The sequence below is a fragment of the Equus przewalskii genome, chromosome 15 (assembly GCF_037783145.1).
Source record: "Equus przewalskii isolate Varuska chromosome 15, EquPr2, whole genome shotgun sequence".
In the NCBI taxonomy this organism is placed as follows: Eukaryota; Metazoa; Chordata; class Mammalia; order Perissodactyla; family Equidae; genus Equus; species Equus przewalskii.
This window is the reverse complement of record NC_091845.1, coordinates 78266050-78286168: the sequence shown is the minus strand read 5'-3', so window position 1 is coordinate 78286168 and position 20119 is coordinate 78266050. Positions and strand designations below refer to the sequence as shown.

Genomic DNA, 20119 nt, shown 5'->3' with positions numbered 1-20119 from the left:
AAAACAGCACACTTTAAAATAACCCATGAGCCAAAAGAATGGGAAGATAAGCCACAAGTTGGGAGAAAATAATTGCAAAAAGACATATCTGACAAAGTACTGTTATTTAAAATACAAAAAGAACTCTTAGAACTCAACAATAAGAAAACAAACAACCCAACTAAAAAATAGGCAAGAGATCTAAACAGACACCTCACCAAAGAAGATATACAGATGGGATATAAACATATGAAAAGATGCACGGCATCATACATCATTAGACAACTGCAAATTAAAACAATGAAATACCACTAAATACCTATTAGAATGGTTAAAATGCAAAACATTGACAACATGAAATGGTGGCGAGGATGTGGAGCGAAAGGAGCTCTCATTCACTGTTGGTGGGATGCTAAATGGCAGAGGCACTTTGGAAGACAGTCTGGCAATTTCCTACAAAGCTAAACATATTTTTACCATATGATCCAGCACTTACACTCCTTGGTATTTAGCCAGTGAGTTGAAAACCTACGTCTACACAAAAACCTATACTAGTGTTGGTGAGTACGTGGAGGAATTAGAACTATCATACATTGCTGACGAGACCGTAAAATGGTACAACCACTCTGGAAAACAGTTTGGCTGTTACTTAAAGAGTTACACATACAATCCAGCAATTCTACTTCTAGGTATCTACCCAACAGAAATAAAAACATAATGTCCACACAAAGACTTGTACGTGAATGTTTACTGCCAAAAACTGGAAACAGCTCAAATGTCCATCAACTAGTGAATGGATAAACAAAAAGCTAATCCTACAATGGTATACTACTCAACAATAAAAAGGAACAAACCACTGATATATGCAACAATATGGATGAACCTCAAAAAAAATTATGCTAAGTGAAAGAAGCCAGAGACATAAGTCAGCACATTATATGGTTCTATTTATATGAAATTTCTAGAAAAGAAAAAATTATAGACTTCAGACAGAAAAAAGATCTGTGATTGCTTGCAGCTGGGGATGGGAGCAGGGACTGACCATTGATGAGCATGAGAGAATCTTTCCCAATTATGGAAATGTTAGAATATTGCATTATGGTGATGGTATACAACTGAATATATTTGCTATAAATCATCAATCTCCACATTTTAGAAAAAGAACTTTTTTGAGGCCCTGTGGAGTTATGTGATTATATTCTGTGTAGCTTTCTGGGGTTTTGGCTTCATCCACACCAAGAATACAGAAATATGTAATTCCATATTATCCAAAGTACTTTTAAAACACATAGTTCAACTTAAATATTTGGACAAGCATAAGAGAACTGGAGTAGATGAAGCAAGATTAATTAACAGGCAAAATTATTGAAATGGGAGAGGAAACTTGAATGGAATCCGTAGAGGCAGAAACTCCACAGGAGAGGGAATTTCTAACTTTAACATTAACTGACAGCCATTGATGAGACTCTAGTTTCCAATCTAGCATCGCAGTTAAGAATCACATTTCTAACCAATGAGAATATTAGACAGTAAGCAACAGATATACAACACCAAACCGGTAATAGTCGTTAGTTCTAGACACGGGAGGAGAATTGGGATTGGTCAATATTAAAGTTACAATTTTTACAAGGATTTATTCACGTATTATTTGTGTACCTAAAAAAACATAATTTTCCCCCTAAGGGTTGACTAGACTCCATGCCTTTCTTTTTGCTGAGGAAGAGTTGCCCTGAGCTAACATCTATTGCCAATCTTTCTCTTTTTTGTATGTGAGCTGCTGTCATAGACTGGCCACTGACAGATGAGTGGTGTAGGCCTGCACCTGGGAACTGAACCCAGGCTGTCAAAGCAGAGTGAACCGAACTTAACCTCTAGGCCACTAAGGCTAGCCCAAAATAATTTTTAATAAAAGAATTCCATATCCCTCAGATTAGTCTCATAGTTAACTGATTTTTTCAACACCAACATCCTACTGTCTTGGTAGATACCTAGCCAAGTTTTACAAATTCAATTGCTTTCAGGGGTGAAGTGGGTAATAATGTGAATAAAGCTGAGTGTACACGGGGCTTACAGGCGTTCAAATTCAAAAGCATAAAAAAAACTGTGCAGGTTAAACAAAGTACGTCTGCAAATTAAATTTAACTGGCAGTCCATTACTTGTTATCTCTTCCAATTTCAGTGTTTCTCAACTTTTTAAAAACTTTGCCTTCCTTTAATAGATAATAAAGATTTCATATTTCCTTTCAAAGTTATTTGAAATTTCATAATACATCAAATATTGAGACTAAAACCAAATTGCAGCAATTATGTTACTGAAAATGTTTTCCTAAACTACAACAGTCTACCATCCTTCCCTCTCCCTTTTAAAATTATTGCCCCTAAACCTTATCATCACCGGGAACTGCACCACCTCTGAAATTTAAAAACCAGCATCTTACGAATACAGATTGCCTCACTTCTTATTGCAGTACATTGGCTCTTCAACTTCACTGAAACCTTTACCTGTATCTCTTTTGACTCATTTTGTTAACGTCCTTTTCTTCTGCAGCCCTACTTAGCAATTCCTGGAAAGGACTTTAGTCAAGGTCCTTTGACATTTGCTTAAACTGTTTTCTCAAATATCAATAACAAACTCTCTCAAACTCTTCTACAAATACACCAAACCATTTCCAGTTCCCCAAATAAACCACAAGCCCACACATACCATACTTTCACCCTGCAATTCTTATTCATACTTAAAGACCAAACTCAAGCCACAGCTCCTCTAAAAGCTTTCAGAACAAGCTTTTTCCCCACCTCACACCAAGCCAGGTTAAGCGTTCTCTCCAGCCCCAGCCTCCCACCTCCAGGGGCTTCAACCACACATGTACTTACCAAGCATACTATTTGGAAAGTATTTGTATTTAATATCAATAAAGGATTTTGAAACTAAAAGAAACCTTAAAGATCATTTCTGTTTGTCATTTTACAGACTAGTCATTTTAAAGCTAAAAAGTTAAAGGATATAGCCGTAGCTATTACCACATTTTATCAAAGAGAAACACAGATCGCATTGTCAAATAGACTTGAAAATAGAAAAAATTTCCAGTTAAACCTCTGCAAATAAACATTAAATTGATTCCCAGGAGACTTTCCCAATTTCTGAATTTATGCCTGTCAACCTACCAAAGATCTGTTCTGAAGGTGAGGAAGGAGTGAGGTGCACGGTTTGCAGCTTCAAAGCTAATTTGATAGAGCGCACCACAATCCTCTATTAGAAAACAGTTTGTCAACAGGCTGCCTGGCATTTCTAGACCACATTTTCCATAATGAATGTTACACTTGACATTATTTCAACTATATTTATATGGATAATATATATAAAGGCTTATGCTGAAAATTAGGTTCTCAAGTCTAGCCCTGAACCTTGCACCTGATTCAACATGCCCACATGTGTAATCTTGTTCAACCTGTCCAAGATGGAGTACTTTCTTGTTCATTTACTCCTCAGTTGTTCTTAATATTTTCGACCGAGGAGAAGAGGAAGAGAAAAAGACTTAAATATTATGTGAGAGGGGAATTAAGTGCATAACAGGTTGAATATTTAGTTAGATAGAAAATAATTTTTATTTCCTTATAAATAAGATACAAAGTGGTATCTCCACTCCTTCCACTATTTGAAAATTGTCTTAAATTAATAAATTCTGCTTCCAAAAAGCAAATAGTGCCCCCATCCACCACCAGCAGGAGTATGAGATAAACCTTACTCATAAGTTCAAGGATTTTCTTAACTATTCATCATTTAGTCAACATTCCTAGAAAATGCATAACTCACTGTATTAAGCAAAGGAGCTGGAAGTTTGGCTTCCATAAGTTATCCTAGCACCATATTTCTTAAAAGCTACATAGAAAGAAAACGACAAAAAAACTTCACTGACATATACCTTACTGTATCACACATCTACTTATCAAAATCTTAACTTCTTAACCTGGAATGTCGGAGGCTGTCCTTTTTGTTTTTGGCAGAACACAATGTGCATTCACAGCCAACCGCATGGGGCTTGGGTAGAGATACGTCCTGTTTTAACAGCATTGTAAGAATTTCATAGTTGTTACGATGAGCAGCTAAAATGACAGGTGCAACATCCATTGTTGTTGAATACTCAGGATTCTGAATTCGCTCCATTAGTTTCTGAAAAATATTTATGTGAATATCCAAAAGTTATTATTTGTGACTTCAAAAAAACATATGTATCTGAAGAATGAAATGAAAAAAATCAGAAGGCACAAAGAACATGAGAATTTTAAGGAATATGATAAACACTTTACCGGGACTAAGTTTTTTTGAAACCTCAAAACTTTAATTAATAAATGCAATATAATCATGACAGACAAAATCTTCAATAGGAAACATTCACACAACTAAAAAGAAGCGAGGCTATCTAGAGAAATACTTTACGAAAAAGTGTTTAATGTTCACAAGATTACGAAAATATGCAGAACAAGGATCAAGAACAAGAATTTTAGGAAAAAAAATATAATGAAAAACAGAAATGTTGAAAATAGCCAGAGTATAAATGCATGAGAAAAACTCTAAAACCTTCACCTCTATGGCAAACCTTGTCACAGCAAGAGCGCTGCTTGAGAGGGATAAGTACGCAGGAAGCATGCTTCATTTTGTATAATTGTCTGCATAGCCCCAATCATTACCTACACTACTTCACGTTAAAAACGCACAGAAACACCAACAATCATAGCCGCTGTTTAATAAGTCTTGGAACTCTTAGGCACTTCACATTTATCATCTTATTTAATCCTCACAATAGCCTGCAAAATTGAGCATTATAATTCCCATGAAGAAACTGAGGCTCAGAGAAGTTAATGTGCCCAAGCCACACGACAGAGTGGCAAAGTGCAGATCAGAAACCAGGTGTGTCTGACTCCGGAGCCTGAACTCCTTTCACCATCGGCTCATGGGCCTGGTGATGGCATGACGTGAGGAAAGAAACATTAGTTAATAAAGAATGAGGGTTAAAAAAGGCTGACTATTTTATGACTATTGTATATTCTTTCCAATACTTCTCACTCTTTCAAAGAGGTTTTCCTGAGAGCTGTTTGATTCCATAATATAAACTCATCAAGTTCACAGGGTTTTTTGTAATTTTTATTCACATTGTAAGAGTAGTGCACACACATTATAAAATATCTGAAAAATATAGAAAAGCAGAGAGAAGAATAAAAATACCCATTTTCCTTCTACCCAAAAGACATTTTACAGTATTTCCTTCTAGTCCTTTCTCTCCCACATGTCCTTTTAAGGACATCTTGGGCATAAATGATTTGGTACGAATGACTAAAAACAATGGTCCTTAATATTTTGTAGATCAAGGATCCTTTTAGTAGTCTCAGAAAGCTATCATCCAGAATCTTCTAGAAAAAAATTCATGTACAGAATTTCGCAGGAATTCAAGGAAGTTCATAGACCCTATGTTCAAGATAGTCTATTCTGCTAACTTAAATAACACTACCACAAACATCTTTATGAATACAGGTTTTTCAAAATGTAGGATTATTTCATTAACATAGAACCCCTGAAGTGGAATTATAGAGCTAAAGGTCATGAACAGTTTTGAAGCTCTTGATACATACTATCAAAGTCCTTTTAATAGTTTTTATTACCAATAATATAAGAATGTACCCTTTCACACTAAAGGTACTCACCAGCATGGGGCACGATCACTCCCAATTTATGTGAAAAAAACTATCATGAAATATTAATTTACTTTCCTTTGATTACTGCTAAGTTTTAATATCATTGACATACTTATCTTTTTTCCCCTCTTTTATGAATATTTTATACACTTCCCATTTATTTATTGGGAACTTCAAATTAATGAATTTATTTAAAAACTACAGAGAAATCTAAAAATTTAACCCTCTTCCCCTTACTGCTGGTTACAAAGAAGAGAAAATTTACTTAATCCCTTAAGAGAAAAATGGTCTTCACTTTTCCTATGAAATATACTTAACTATATGAAAAAATACTATTAGAGATAAGTAAGATTAAAGTTCATAATTTCATTGTTCATAACATAATTTACCTACTATCAAAAAGCAATCTGTATTTAAAAGTCAAACTTTATCAAAAGACAATTTTGATAAGCCAAGAAGACAGAATTAACTCACTGAAATGGTAAAAAAAAAAAGTATATAAAAATATTTGACATTGCCTGGCTAGAAGTAATAGGGCTCTTAAAACGTGCTCTTACTACTGTCACTTGAAGTATTCAAGCAGAGGCTAGATAATTTTTTTTGTTAGAGATACAGTAGAAAGTGTTTTTTCACCAAGTAGGTGAAGACTGCCACGGCCTTACAACTCAAGATTCAATTGGTAGGGTCATGGTGACGAAACAAGACCAGCCCATTGCTCCAATACCCCAGCACACTACACCTCCCCCGGCCCCAAGAAAGTAAATGGGTTAAAAGTATAGAAGGTGGAATAGGTATACCAAAATATGACAATAACTGCAGGCTAGATGACAGAAAATTGAATAGGATTCTAGATATTTCTGATTGTTTGGACAGGGACTACATTCTTAGCCCTTTCTTCTCTGTTCCTGGTGGTTTCTTATCACCACTCAGACTAGTTCATACTATCCTCTGAGGAAAGTCATGCTTACACAAACTCTGTAATAGTCTAAACGAGCGTACAATATTTCGGTTAATATACGATAATGTATTCAATTTAGCAGAGCTTCTCATAGTTCTCAGATAATGTGCAACTCATTTATAATTCTTTCTTAAAAGAATATTTTTCCTCTGAGTATAGCCAGTTTACACTCCCAGTAGTTCTTTATACTGCTTGTTGCACTATATCCTTACCAATAGCGAACGCTATAATTTTAAAATTTTGCTATACAACAAATATCTCATTTTTTAAAAGTAGCATTTATTTGATTTTTAGTGACTATCTTCCTAATTACAAAAGCAATAAAGAAAAATAAAAAGAGTAAGAAAGAGGCTGGCGCCGTGGCTGAGTGGTTAAGTTTGCAGGCTCCACTTTGGCGGCCTAGGGTTTCACCGGTATGGACATGGCACCGCTCATCAGGCCATGCTGAGGCGGCGTCCCACATGCCACAACTAGAAGGACTCACAACTAGAATACACAACTATATACTGGGGGGCTTTGGGGAGAAGAAGGAAAAATAAAAAATAATAAAAATTAAAAATTAAAAAAAAGAGTAAGAAAAAAATATCCTTAATTTGACAATCAGAGATGATTGCTGTTAGGTAACATTTCGCTATAATTCCATACAGTTCTTTTCTATGCATATTTTTAACCTTGGACTATATTATATATACAGTTTACTATTCTTATTTTTTTCACTTCCTATATCATATTTTTGCACGTTCCTAAATATTCTTTACAAAATACCATTTTAATGCATATGTAATTATTTTTATTTCCAATCTTGTATTTCGGGATGTTGAGATTGTGTCACATGTTTTTTTCACTGCTACAGTTAAGACTGCAATTAACATTTCTGTCCATATCTCTGCCCACTTCCTTGATAAGTTCATAGAGGAGGAGGCACTAGGTGAAATAACATGAACATCTTTCTTGTTTATGACACATCTGGCCAAACTGCTTTCCAAAATATCCTCCTCACCAGTAGTATATGAGACTAGACTGTATCACTCCCTTGCCATCAACGATTATTATTTATTAAAAATCTTTGCTAATTTGATAAGCAGAAATTAATATTTCTTTGTATTTATCAGTCGTTATCATCGCATTTCATTATCAGTAATATTTTGTATTTTCTGAGATTATTTTTCATGTCCTTTTCTGATTTTGGTGTTTTTCACCAATTTGTCTAGTATTAAGAGTATGAGTTTGTGATGTAAGCTGAAAATATCTTTTGCCAGTTACCCATCTGCTTTCTAAATTTTGCCTGTCTCAATTTCAGAAATTTAACTTCTATACAGCCTAAGCCTGTGCCACTGTGATTTTTTCCACTGTTCTTAAAGAAAGCTTAGAAAGTCTTTGACTCCCAATCAAACAGTCATCAACTGTTTTCTTCCAGTTTTATGATTTCATTGATGACATTTAATTCTTAAATCCATCTGGAAACTAATATATATTTTCAACGTAACCTACAGAAATTTTCCAAACTAAAAATACGGGTGCACACTGACAAAAATGTAGGAATATCGCTAATTTTAAAAAGGTTTCCTGACAGCAATACCAATTCTTCTTGCAAGCATCTACTTACTTTAAAGCAATATTTTACAGAGGGAAAAAAATCTATTTTTTTAAAACAAAATAAATTTGGGGGAAAAAATTGGCAACGGGGCAGGAGATCTATTTTGGTTTAAAAATCCAAATTAATAAATATTTAAGAGTACTAACTACTATAGTTGGTCTTGATGATCGTTTTGGTCGATGATTAAGTAGTATATCAACAGCTCCCACTACTTCAGAGTCGATTGCCACCAAAAGTGCATCTGTGGACTTTAAACAAAAAAAGGTTAAAAATGAGAATGGAGGATAAAAAGGTAAACTATTTATTTTTACTAATTCATGAATAAAACTATTTTTTAAAAAAGACTTAAACTGTATTATATACAGTAATACTAAATTTTCAAAAATTTACTGTCCAAATAGTACATTTGCTCGCCTTAGCAGAACTTCTGTGTATCACAACACACACGTTTCTGTCCTGATTCCACTGCATGAGCTGGTAAAATAATGAACGCTCAACAGAGGAGTTTATTAACGGAACAGTGCTGATCCATGCAGTATTTAAAATTGAAATTTTTTTTCAAGACCTTTATCTTGAATTTTGGACCAAAAGAATCTTAACATTCCAAATCTATAAAAGAAATTGCCAAGAACTATTACTACAGGGAAAGGATTGTGTTCAGTCTAATAAAAATGATCATCCACGCAACCATGAGGATAGGGGACAATGGAAAACGTAAACGGGGGGTATCCTCTGTTCTCATCTTTAAAACACACACAGGTGACTGAAATGGGACAAATTTGACACTAAGATTAGTAATCGTACCAAGTAAAAACCACAAAGAGGTAGGCTACCAACGTCCTTAGAGACAGGAGGGAGAAATGACTTGATAATTTCACTCCCAATCTACAGCTCATTTTGAAGCTCCAACTTTTGACAAGAGGAAAAAGTAAACAGAAGCTGAGGAAATAGAGACTTTTCCACCCTCTGTAACAAAATCCACATTCCTATTATGATGCTGGGCAACCATGATGTCAGGTTTGGGGGTTTCTTTTTGTTTTTGCTTCTGTTTTTTTAAGGAAAACCATAAAGGCAGAAAGGAAACATGAAGGTCAACAATGATTTAATCTAAAAAAATGCTCTGATTATTTTCAATCTGTACGTTTTTTAAACTGTTATAATCTTTAAAAATTATTTAAATCAACATTCTCTCTTTTGAAAATGAAACTATATCAGATCTTCAATATTCTTTGTAGTTGAAAAGAATAAAGCATTCGTCCACTGTATCTAAATGTCAAAAATAGGACTAAAAGTGGCACACTTTATCTGGATATCTAAAAATAGGACTAAGCACCCCAAAGAAAGGGTTGGGGGCCACATTCAACCGTTAGGAACAGCCTATGTATTCCCACAGGAAAAACTCCCACTCTCTTGGGAAATTTAATTATTTTATCCCTTAAAACTTTGAGGGTTCCCTGGGCTGCAGCCTAAAGTCTAGCATTCTTCTTCTTCGTCTGCTAGAAATGCAAACATTTCTCCAGTTTTTACCATTCTTGGTCAGGTGAGGCAAACAACCAAAAAGAACCAGGTGTCCATTACTACTACACATTCTATTTATGATTTTTAATTTTAACCTATAAAGCTAACGATAGTAATGCCACTGCTCTCAAAGTCAAACACCAGGCCACTTCAATCATCTGAAACACAGCCATGGATCAGCTTTAAATTTCCCAAAAAACCATACTGAGCTGTCACAAGCTAACTTCACGGGCATGTTTCCCAGAAGAAACAGCCCCAGGCACCCCGACTTAGAGTTGTCTATAAATGACAGATATCTGGCTTTCCCAAGTATCCTTCAGATCTTTACTGTATAAGGGAATAGCTGGATTAAAACCAACAGAGAAGGGAGAAAGGAAGAAAAACTGCTAAAAGTTAACCATTGAAAAGATGAAATATCAGTGAAGCAAAAGCGCTATCAACGCACAGCAGTCCGAAGCCACTGACTGTGAGGACAAACACGCTGCTGCTTTCAGACTATACAAAGCAAAGACAATGACTACACTTTAATGATTCCCACCTACGATGATAAAGTTAAATTATATTCAGACACACTATTTAGTAAAGAACAAAGAAAGATTCATGTTAAATCTTTCAATGCTTAAAAGGATAAGCTTCAGGTATAAAAAGACATTTATATAAAAAGTCACGTAAATCAAATTACCATTGATTTATTCTGCACAAATGGTATGTTATTTGATAAAGCAAAGGCAGTTCTGAAAGAAAAAAAACTTTTAAATTATTTTTAAAATATCCGTAGGTATACAAAATGTTCTCATTAGTTTTGCTCCCCAATTTCTGATATTTGACCATTCCTTATTAAAATCTATTCAATACATATATTTATAATGTATTTACGAGGTTGCTATCTTCCTATTCACCTCAGAATTTGTATTTTCAACAATTCCCATACTCTTTCCTCTAAGCTCAGACTAAGAAGCTACTTCCTTTCCAAAGCTAAGTTTTCCACCTTGGCATCCTATTTAAGGCACTTCTGTCTTCTCTAGGATCTTGGTCCTTCATTCACAGAAATACAGTCCTAATCCCCACCTCCCAAAACATTAAATCCTTCCTCACTCTTTGCTAACTTGACTTGATCTTATCTTTCTCTTACTACTCAAGTTTTCTTCTTTCTTTCACTTTGTCAAAGTTCTTAAATCAATGCCAAAATCAATCATTTTCTCTAATTCCACTGATCCCAGAGTCTCCAAGGCCTTTGCCTACCTCCTCATTTTCCTTGCTTTCTAAGCAACATATTAAAACTGTTCCTTTGGTTTTTACAATGCTGCAGTATCCCAACTCTTTTACTGAAACCCTTTTCTTCTAAGGCCCTTTATCACTGTAGAAGCTCCCTAAGAAAGAATCCGCACCAGCCGTTTGCTCTTCCCTGTGATTCTGCCCACTCTCACGACATGGGTGATCTTGCCCCTATCCACGCCCGCCTACTGTATTTCTCCAGCCTGACTTCTCCCTAGAGATGCAATCACTCTAACTGCCCATTGGAGACTGCCTGATATTCCCAAAATAGACAAGGCTAAAACCAGAATTTATTTCTCTGCCTCAAGCTTGACTTCTCTTCTGAACTTCCTGTTTTCCTTCCACCCCTCTCCCAGTCACGCATGTGTAAGATCTCCAAATCATCTTGGACCCCTTCTCAACTCCTTCCTCCAAATTCAAATATTCTCTAAGTTTTATCAACTCTTCCTTCATAACATCTCTCACATTTGCCATTCCCCCCCATTCTTATAGTCACTATTCTAGTTGAGGCTTTAACCTCTTCATATCTGTACTACTACAAAAACTGCTCACCCAAGCTACGGCCTTTCTCACTTTCTATTTTCTAATCTATACTGAATATAGCCACCAGACTGGTTTTTCCAAGAATACCACTGAACACATATCACATCTTTCCTCAAAAAATATTTAATAATCCCCCTATTTATCATATAAAACTCAAATTCCTTAGCCTGGCATTCAGATCCTTTTCATCAGTTTTGTTTTACTTATTTTCCCAGATAATTCCCACTACTCTCCAACTCAAATATTTTGTTCAAAAAGGCTAAGCCAATTCTGTCTCAGGAATATACACTGTACATGCCTTTGTTTACATCCTTCTCAACATCCTCTGTACCCAACCTATCCACACGTTTTTGAGAGTAGTTTCGGGTAGTAGGTAAACATAGACTCTGGAGCCAAAACCTGGGTTCAAATTCCAGGTGTGCCATTTATGGAGTGACTTTGGGCAAGTTACCTAATTTTTCTGTACCTTGGTTTCTCCTCTATAAAATGGAGATAATAATAGTACCCATCTCCCAGGACTGTTGTGAGGAGCAACGAAGTGAATATTTGTAAGGTTCCTGGCACACAGTAGCACTACATAAATATTAGCAACTATTAATATTTCAAGGCTGAGCTCAACTGACACTCCTCCATGAAAACTCTCTTGATAGCTCCAATCCACAGTGATCTTCTGTCTTCTATGTTTCCAAAACATTTATTGTAAACCACAAAAGTTTAAGTATAAAACAGGGTGTCTCAAGAGTGGCACCACTGACATTTTGGGTCAGATAATTCTTTGTTGTGGGGGGCTGTCCTTGCACTGTAGGATGTTTAGCAGCATCCCTAGCCTTTACCCAATAGATGCCAGTAGGAACCCATCCCCTAGATGTGAAACCAAAAATGACTCCAGACATTGCCAAATGTCCCCTGGGGGGCAAAACCGTCCAGTTGAGAGGCACTAGTATAACACAAGACAAAATACAGGAAAGTACTTCGTAATCTCAAAGCAATATACAAGGGTCAAGTATTATTACCACTCAGCACTTATCAAATATACTTTTGTATTATTTAATTCATTTGTAATTCACACGTACTTTCATTGTCCAATTAGTTTTAATATCCTTCAGTACAGAACTCATGTTTTATCTATTCTTCCACAATCACAACCAACTGAAGGCCCTGGACATTTGTTGATTGATAGACAAGACACAGATAACCTGAGACAGAACACAGTGAACTGGAAAGAGCATGGGAAATGCAGTCAGAAGGTCAGGCACAAATCTTAGCTTTGCCCTTACTTCTTTTAGAACTTTGGGCAATTCATTAAAGTCTATGAGCCTCAGTTTTCTGATCTATAAAATGGAACATCTATACAGGCTGGCTATGATGTTCAGCTGTGATCAGGTATGTGAAAGAACCATGCATACTGCAGAACTGTTGCATACATAGAATCATATGTGTAACAAGACAAAAATGATTATTATACAATAATACCTCTTACCTAGAATCATTAGGGACTTTCTTTATAACCTTATTTTCTAGGTTACTGAAGCTTATGCCTTTAAGTATTTAACTTTGAAATTTAAACTATTTTGGTGGAAGTTTTCTGCTTTCAGAACTACTATATATCTTCTTCTTTCTTCTAAAACAAGAGGGACTGAATATAATTTAACTTTTCCTTTCTGACCCTGGGCCATTGTTATAAACATTAATTATCATTCAGCTTACTATTAGAGGTCGCTCAGAGATGATCAGATGTATAACGCTGTTGATCTCTTTATTAAATAGAAGCAGAGGTACTGTGCCTCATTTTGTTCCACTGCAGCCCTCATGCCCCTTTGTTGCCCCCCTAACCCTCTAAGGATCAGAAAACAATTTAATTAAGTTTGTTCAAGTGGTCTAAAATGAGAAAAAAACAGACTTTGAAGGAGGGCTCCAGAAGTACTCCTCTGACTAAAGTTCACAGACTTAGCTGGGAAACTTCACGGCATCTACTCTGGCTGCTCAGAGGTATTTGTGACTTACTTTCTGGTTCTCAGTGGTGTCCTGGATAGCTGAAATTGCTGGGAAAGCAATTTCTTTTTCTACTCTAAACAGGTGTATGTACAGACAGTATCACATGCTGTAATACATATAAATATATATGTAGAATAGAAATGTACCTAAAACTAATCTACTTATATTTTTAAAATCTTCTGTATTTCCTGATGCCACTCAAAAAAAAAATGCCTTATTAATTTAAAGCCACAACAAAGCAAACAATCATAGTATTTGAAAGAAGAACAAAAAAAAAAGGAGCCAGAATTCATGTGCTAAGTCCCATCATAAGCAAATCAAAAAGGAAAGGAAAATATTATTACATTTCCTTCAGAATCTCTTGACTGAATTCTTTCAAGGCTTATTCGCATGCCTACTTTTCTCCCTGAACTGATAGGAAGACATGCAAAAAGGTCAATATTTTCCAGTTTAAAAAAACTTGTTCACCTTTAGTTATAAGCAAACACTAAATTTCAGGAAAAAAGGGAAAATTTAATGAAATTAACAGGAGAACATCAAAGACAAATTGAAAATTGCTTGGTGAGTCAGGAGCATTTTGTTCTTATACTTGTAAATTATATGGGCCACAGAAAAACCAGTTCCCCTGACACTTCCAGAACATGTGTACTATTTTTAGATACACAATATAAATAGTAATAACATAGGTAATAAAAGCAAAGTCATCTTTAATAAGTCATGATAATTTACCTCTGTCAGATGTTGTAAAACATATAAGGGAGGGAAAAGTGAAAGTGGGGAGGAAAAAGATAAATCAAGTCAAAATATTATACTTTTTAAAAAAAGGCTTTTTTTTGTTTATTTAAAAAATTTTCAGTGGCTCAAAACCAAATAAATGGTGGAAGAAAGCACGAGAGAGAAAGAATGGAAGGAAGGAAAGAAGGAAGGGAGGGAGGAAGAAAGAAAACTAGAAAGAAAGAAGAAAACATGGCATATCTAACAGTACTTAGAAGCTACTGGATAAAATCATCTAGCCTTGTACCTGACAACCGTAGTCCAAAAGAAGCTGCAGTATATCCAAGTTTTCGTTTTCAATAGTTATGGTAACAGCATTTCTCCCAAGCACATCTACGCAATTTATGTTCAAGTCACCTGAACTGTTTTCCTCCAAAATCTTTTTAACCATATAATAGTCACCTAAATAATAATATACAAACATAATTTAATATCCATGACATAAATAAGAATGACTGTAAAGAAAACTTAGCTTATTGATTTAAAAGATTTAAAAACCTAAACTCATTTTCATATATGGAAATGTGCAAGGAAAATGTGAACATTTCCTTGGTGAAAACTTACATCCTGATAAAATAATATGTACAGCAGCTGAAAACACAGAAAGTAGAAAAATTTTAAATGTGCAGTTTGAAATAAAAAGTTGTTAGTTAAAATTCATAACTGACTGATTATAAGAAGAGAAACTTTTAGAAGATATGCAAATAAAGAATGCCCAAAAGCACAGACTGGAGGCTAGAAAAATAAGATAGAGGAAGCTTAAAGGATTTAAGTCTTACATTTCAAATACATACCACATTTACTCACACATCCTAAGGGTTAAAAATGAGACCTAGTAATAAGTGGAGGATATTATAAAGAGGTTTTAGAGGGGAAAACATACTGTGGAAAAACAGTGAATGTTCCTCTGTTTGTGTGTATGTATAGCAAGAGGGAAGGATACCCCCAAATTCCTCTCTTCTCCACTCTACACACACACACACACACCCCTATCTTATTAATGAAGCTGTTTAGATTAAATGGCCAGTAAACAAAACTTTAAGGCAGGAGTGGCTGACAGATGCCAAAGTCAGAATATTTCAAAGCAAAATTCTGACTTGTCAGGAGCATGCAGATTACCTTCTGCGTAACTCTAGCCCACATCAAATCAGTTGACCCATGGGGGTAAATGAGAATAATTATAGAGGTAATCATTTTCACAGAGGGCCACTATATTTGTTTGCTGAACAGCTGGTGCAGTAATAAGGGAAATAAATCAAGATAAATGATAATTAGAGAAAGAAAGCAAGGTGCATTTTGTTTGTTTTATTTCATTTTACTTTTTAAACATAAAATGAATAAACCATTTTAAGTGATTTGCAAATATAGTTTTTCCTTAGAAGTCTGTGAACAAGCAACAGGAAAAGAACAGAGTGGAAACCAGAAGGAAAAAGAAATGAATGATTTCATGATAAAGAAAGAGAAAATACTAAAACTGGACTAGGTGAGCGAATAAGAATAGTAACAGGGGCTGGCCTGGTGGCGCAATGGTTAAGTGCACATGTTTCACTTCAGCGGCCCAGGATTCACCAGTTCAGATCCCGGGGGTGCAGACATGGCACAGCTTGGCATGCCATGCTGTGGCAGGCGTCCCACATATAAAATAGAGGAAGATGGGCATGGTTGTTAGCTCAGGGCCAGTCTTCCTCAGCAAAGAGGAGGATTGGCAGCAGTTAGCTCAGGGCTAATCTTCCTCAAAAAAGAAAAAAAAAAAGAATAGTAACAGATGTTTTTTTGGTTGAAATTTCAAATAAATTTGCTATTATTTTAACTAATGACTTTCAAGTCCCTACACATTTTAGAAGAAGTTCAATGGTATTTTTCCTGATGGCATATTTCCTGAGTTCCCTCAAGAAGGAAACTAGTCACAAAAAGGAATATTTTCCTGATAGCACTACTAATTAACATTTAGACACTAACACTTCATGGCAAAAACTTATCAAATATTTCACAAAGTAATGCTCTTAGTCACAAGTTGAACTGACAGTGAACACACAGAACAGTGAAAATTCATCACTATTACTGGAAAATAACACTTAAAACCTTGTCAGGTGAATTTATTTCAATATTTTAGTAGCAGGAGAATGCTACCCACCCATTAAAACTCTGCTGTATTTTCTTTGGTTTCATGACGTGTCTAGGTGAGGGTTAATTTTTTACTTATCCTGCTTGGGAGTTATTAGGATTTCTGAATCTAAAGTCTTCTGCCCTTCCTTAATTCTGCAATATTTTCAGCCATTATCTCTTCAAATATTGTTTCATTCCCACATATTTTTTTCTCCCACTGGAACTTCTACTGGGCGTTATGTTGGATCATCTCCTTCCAACTTCTCTGTCTCTAAAGATTTATTTTTCCTCTTTCTCTCTGTCTTTCCGGAATTCTGGATAAATTTCTTAAGATCTTTTTTCTAGTCACTTATTCCTCCTTCAGCTATTTCTGCTGATTAACCCATTCACTGATTTTTTTTAATGACTATATTTTTTATTTCTATAAGTTTTACTGGGATCCTTTCCAAATCTTTTGACTTACTTCATCATGTTTTTATTTGCTTATTTTAAACTTTTAATCATTTTAAACATACTTATTTAACGGGCTCTATATGATAGCTATCTTAAGGTCTTAGGGATTTAATCCTGCTATTTGTTGTGCTCCTGCCTCTGATAATGGGTGACTGTCTCCTTTAAGTTGGGTATTGCAAACTCATCTGCACGCAGCTTAATTGTGGGAATCCAGGCAGCCTAGTTTGAAAGCTTGTCTCACCAAGGATGTTTCGTGTTTATTTCTTCCAGATAACTCAGAGGTTTTGCTACTCTGTAAATCCTTTTCATATTAATTTCTCAGTTTAGGTTTTCCCAGACCAAGTAGGTAGCATTTATCAATTTAAACCCCTAGCCAATAAGAGGCAGGACCATAGTTACAATCCTTAGGGGAGTCTTATTTACAAACTTCTTCGCAGTCTCCCTGTGCTGCTGGATGGGTTCTTTTCCTCATCTACCACTTTGTTAAAGGCATAGTGCTTTAAGGATCCTGGTTTTATGCTTGGCTGCTGTTCCAATTTCCTACTTTGGACAGGCTGGAGGCCTTTTAACCTGTTTTCATATGGGCATTAAAATTCAAACCCCTACAATGTCTGCACCAATATTTAACAATATTAGCAAATACAAACATGCAAACAAAAAAAAATATACTGGTGTAACAAATTTATTTTTCATTGTAAATGTATATGATAAGTACGCTAAGAAATAAGCCATTTTTCTAAATCGCAAGAACTCATTTCAACAGACCTGAAACAGAAAACACCTATTTTATCTCGCTAATAAAAAAAAAATTTATATGGGGGGAAGCATGCATATTTACTGCCCCCCCCAAAAGCCAAATTTCTCCAAGGACGTTAATGACGTTATAAAATGGGAAACTGACAGAGAATACCAAGCTATTTCAAATGGCACTACAGGATAGGCTACAAAACTATCACATATAAAACTCTCTTGCTTGAGACAGGTCATGCAATAATCCTAAATATACACACCATACAAATAGTTACTCCAACTGTATTTCATTATGACACTCCTCTGTCCTCAGTTTGACAGGAATATTAAATTCCCTTTCTTGACATACTTTCTGTTTGCTTTAAAATAACCATAGCTCAGTAAGCTGGGGTATATGCAGTAGCTACTTACTCATCCTAGGACAACACACTCTTTTCCCTTCCCCTCTCAGACAATTTTTGAGAATAGAGAACTCAGGCAATTCACTCCAGTAACACTAAATCATTTTACATAATCCAGAGACAATGATCTTTGTAAGGTTATAGACATATATCGTTTGTTTACATTTTCAAGAGTAGTCAAAGTTGTGTCCGTGGTGGACTTCAAGGAATGCTTTCATGATATTATTTAATACTATTACATAAGAAAATAAAAGTAGCTTGACAACAGACATAGGCGGACTTCGTTTCTATATCAATGTTTTCAAAAAGTTGTGTAAATAAAATCCTATTTCAAAAGCAGTAAGAGGTTAGAGAGGCTGTCATTTATTACAAACACACTCACACATACAAACAAAAAACCCTCTGTAGTTAATCTTTTCACAGTGTAAGCTGCCCTTTGGGTTTACGTTTTGGAAGTTTGCATGATCCTAAACACAGTTTTCCTAAGTGAGCACAGCCATTGTAAGGCAAGCTGAATAAATTTAGAAAGAGAAAATGTACAGCACTTTTTTACACATAGGAAATAAAAGCAGTCTTAGGGCAACCAATTTCCCATTCCTTTTATTATATGCATCAATAGAAAGTATGCTTAAGTGAAGAGACTTTATTACGGCCCTAAAAGTGATCGACTTCTAGATTTTAAATCTAGAAATTTTAAATCGGCTAGGGAGCAACAAATCTTCCTCTCCAATAAAAAGCACGAACAGTTGTTCCGTAAATTTGGGGAAAGTTTGAGACTAAGGCAGAATTTCTCCAGTCCTGTCTATTTCACGTATCTCCGCCCGAGAAAGTAACATACCCAATCGCATTCAACAGTCTCTGAATACCAAGGCACTTGGTGGCTGAAGCTAAACTAGATAAGTAAGGTTTTAAAGAGAACGGAAAACAAAAACCAGGTGAGAGCCTACAAACACGAGGAACCTCAAGCAAGGTCATGGAATTTTCGGAACGGAAGATCTGGAACTAGACAAACCCTGTGGGCTTCCAGAAAGAAAGAAGTGAAGCTCCAAGAGGGAGATCAGGTCATTAAGGCGGTCAGTAGCACAGGTGGGGCGAAAACCCCAGGGTCCGGGCCCCGACGACGCTACCTAAACAGCCGAGCCACGCAGGGAGGCCACAGCCGGAGCCGCCGCCCAGGTTCGGCGCTCGGAGGGCGGCACCGCGGCTGCCCCCGCCCGCTCCGCACTCACTCACAGGGCAGGGGCGGCGCCGGGCGGCGGGACAGGCAGCGGCGCGGCGGCCACAGAGCTGGGCGCGCGGGACGGAGGGAGCGCCCCAAGTTGAAGCCGGGGGAGGATGAAGGGTGTGGAGGGCAGGGGCGCCCAGAAGCGGAGAAAGGGGCCTAGCTCTCACCCTTGTCGCACGCCAGCAAGAAAAGCTTCTCATTCAGGGTGTTCTCCTCCTTCACCTCCCGCACATCCTTCAGCGCCATCACCTCGTTCGGCGAGGAGGATGGGGAGGAAGGCAGGGAGGAGGAGGAGGCGCCGGAGAGGTCCGTGCTCGGGTACAGGGCCGCCATCATCGCGGCCCATGAGGGGGGCAGGCCAGGCGACGGGGGCGGGGCCCCCACCAGCCCCGACCCCGACCCCAGCCCCGCCCCAGCGTTGGAAAAGGGATGAGTCGTTCCCACGGCTGTCTCGCCGCGCGGCCCGTTGGTCCCAAAGGGCGTCACCTCCCCACGGAGCCAGCAGTCGCCCTCCACTGACAGCCCCAGGCTGGTGGCGGCGCATGCGCGGCCCCGGGGCCAGCGCCCCCTCCCCAAGCGTCGGCGCCCGGGCCGAGCAGGTCCGCGCCCGTCCGGGGACGACAGAGTGGCGCGCGCCAGGGCGGCAGCCGAGCGCGGGGCCGTGCCAGGAGCCGCAGGGGCCGCGCAAGGGGCGGCCCAGCCCAGGAGGAGGATGAGAGATCGATGGGAGAGGAGCTCCGAGAGGAGCTTCTGCGCACGTCGAGCTCCTGGGCTGTGGGAACCTCCGGCCGAGCAACGCTAGCAGGAGGCGTTCCCGACTCTCACGTCACCTTCCGCTCCGCGATAGCGACGAC

The 20119-nt window shown here is 37.3% G+C and overlaps 1 protein-coding gene across 3 annotated transcripts in view; it reads right to left on the bottom strand.

Annotated features, from left to right (window-relative positions):
- The window catches only part of TRPC1 (transient receptor potential cation channel subfamily C member 1), a 58111-nt gene extending 37992 nt beyond the window's left edge, over positions 1-20119 (bottom strand). The window contains exons 1-4 of one of the 3 annotated variants that reach the window (XM_008507723.2): positions 19433-20081; positions 14578-14732; positions 8372-8473; positions 3948-4150 (exon numbers count right to left, since the gene is read on the bottom strand). In XM_008507723.2, the coding sequence (XP_008505945.1) occupies positions 3948-4150; positions 8372-8473; positions 14578-14732; positions 19433-19601 (629 nt within the window). In that variant the 5' untranslated portion in view covers positions 19602-20081. Of the gene's footprint in view, positions 1-3947; positions 4151-8371; positions 8474-14577; positions 14733-19432 lie in introns of all 3 variants that reach the window. The other 2 variants (XM_008507716.2, XM_070576258.1) reach the window with 2 other exon arrangements.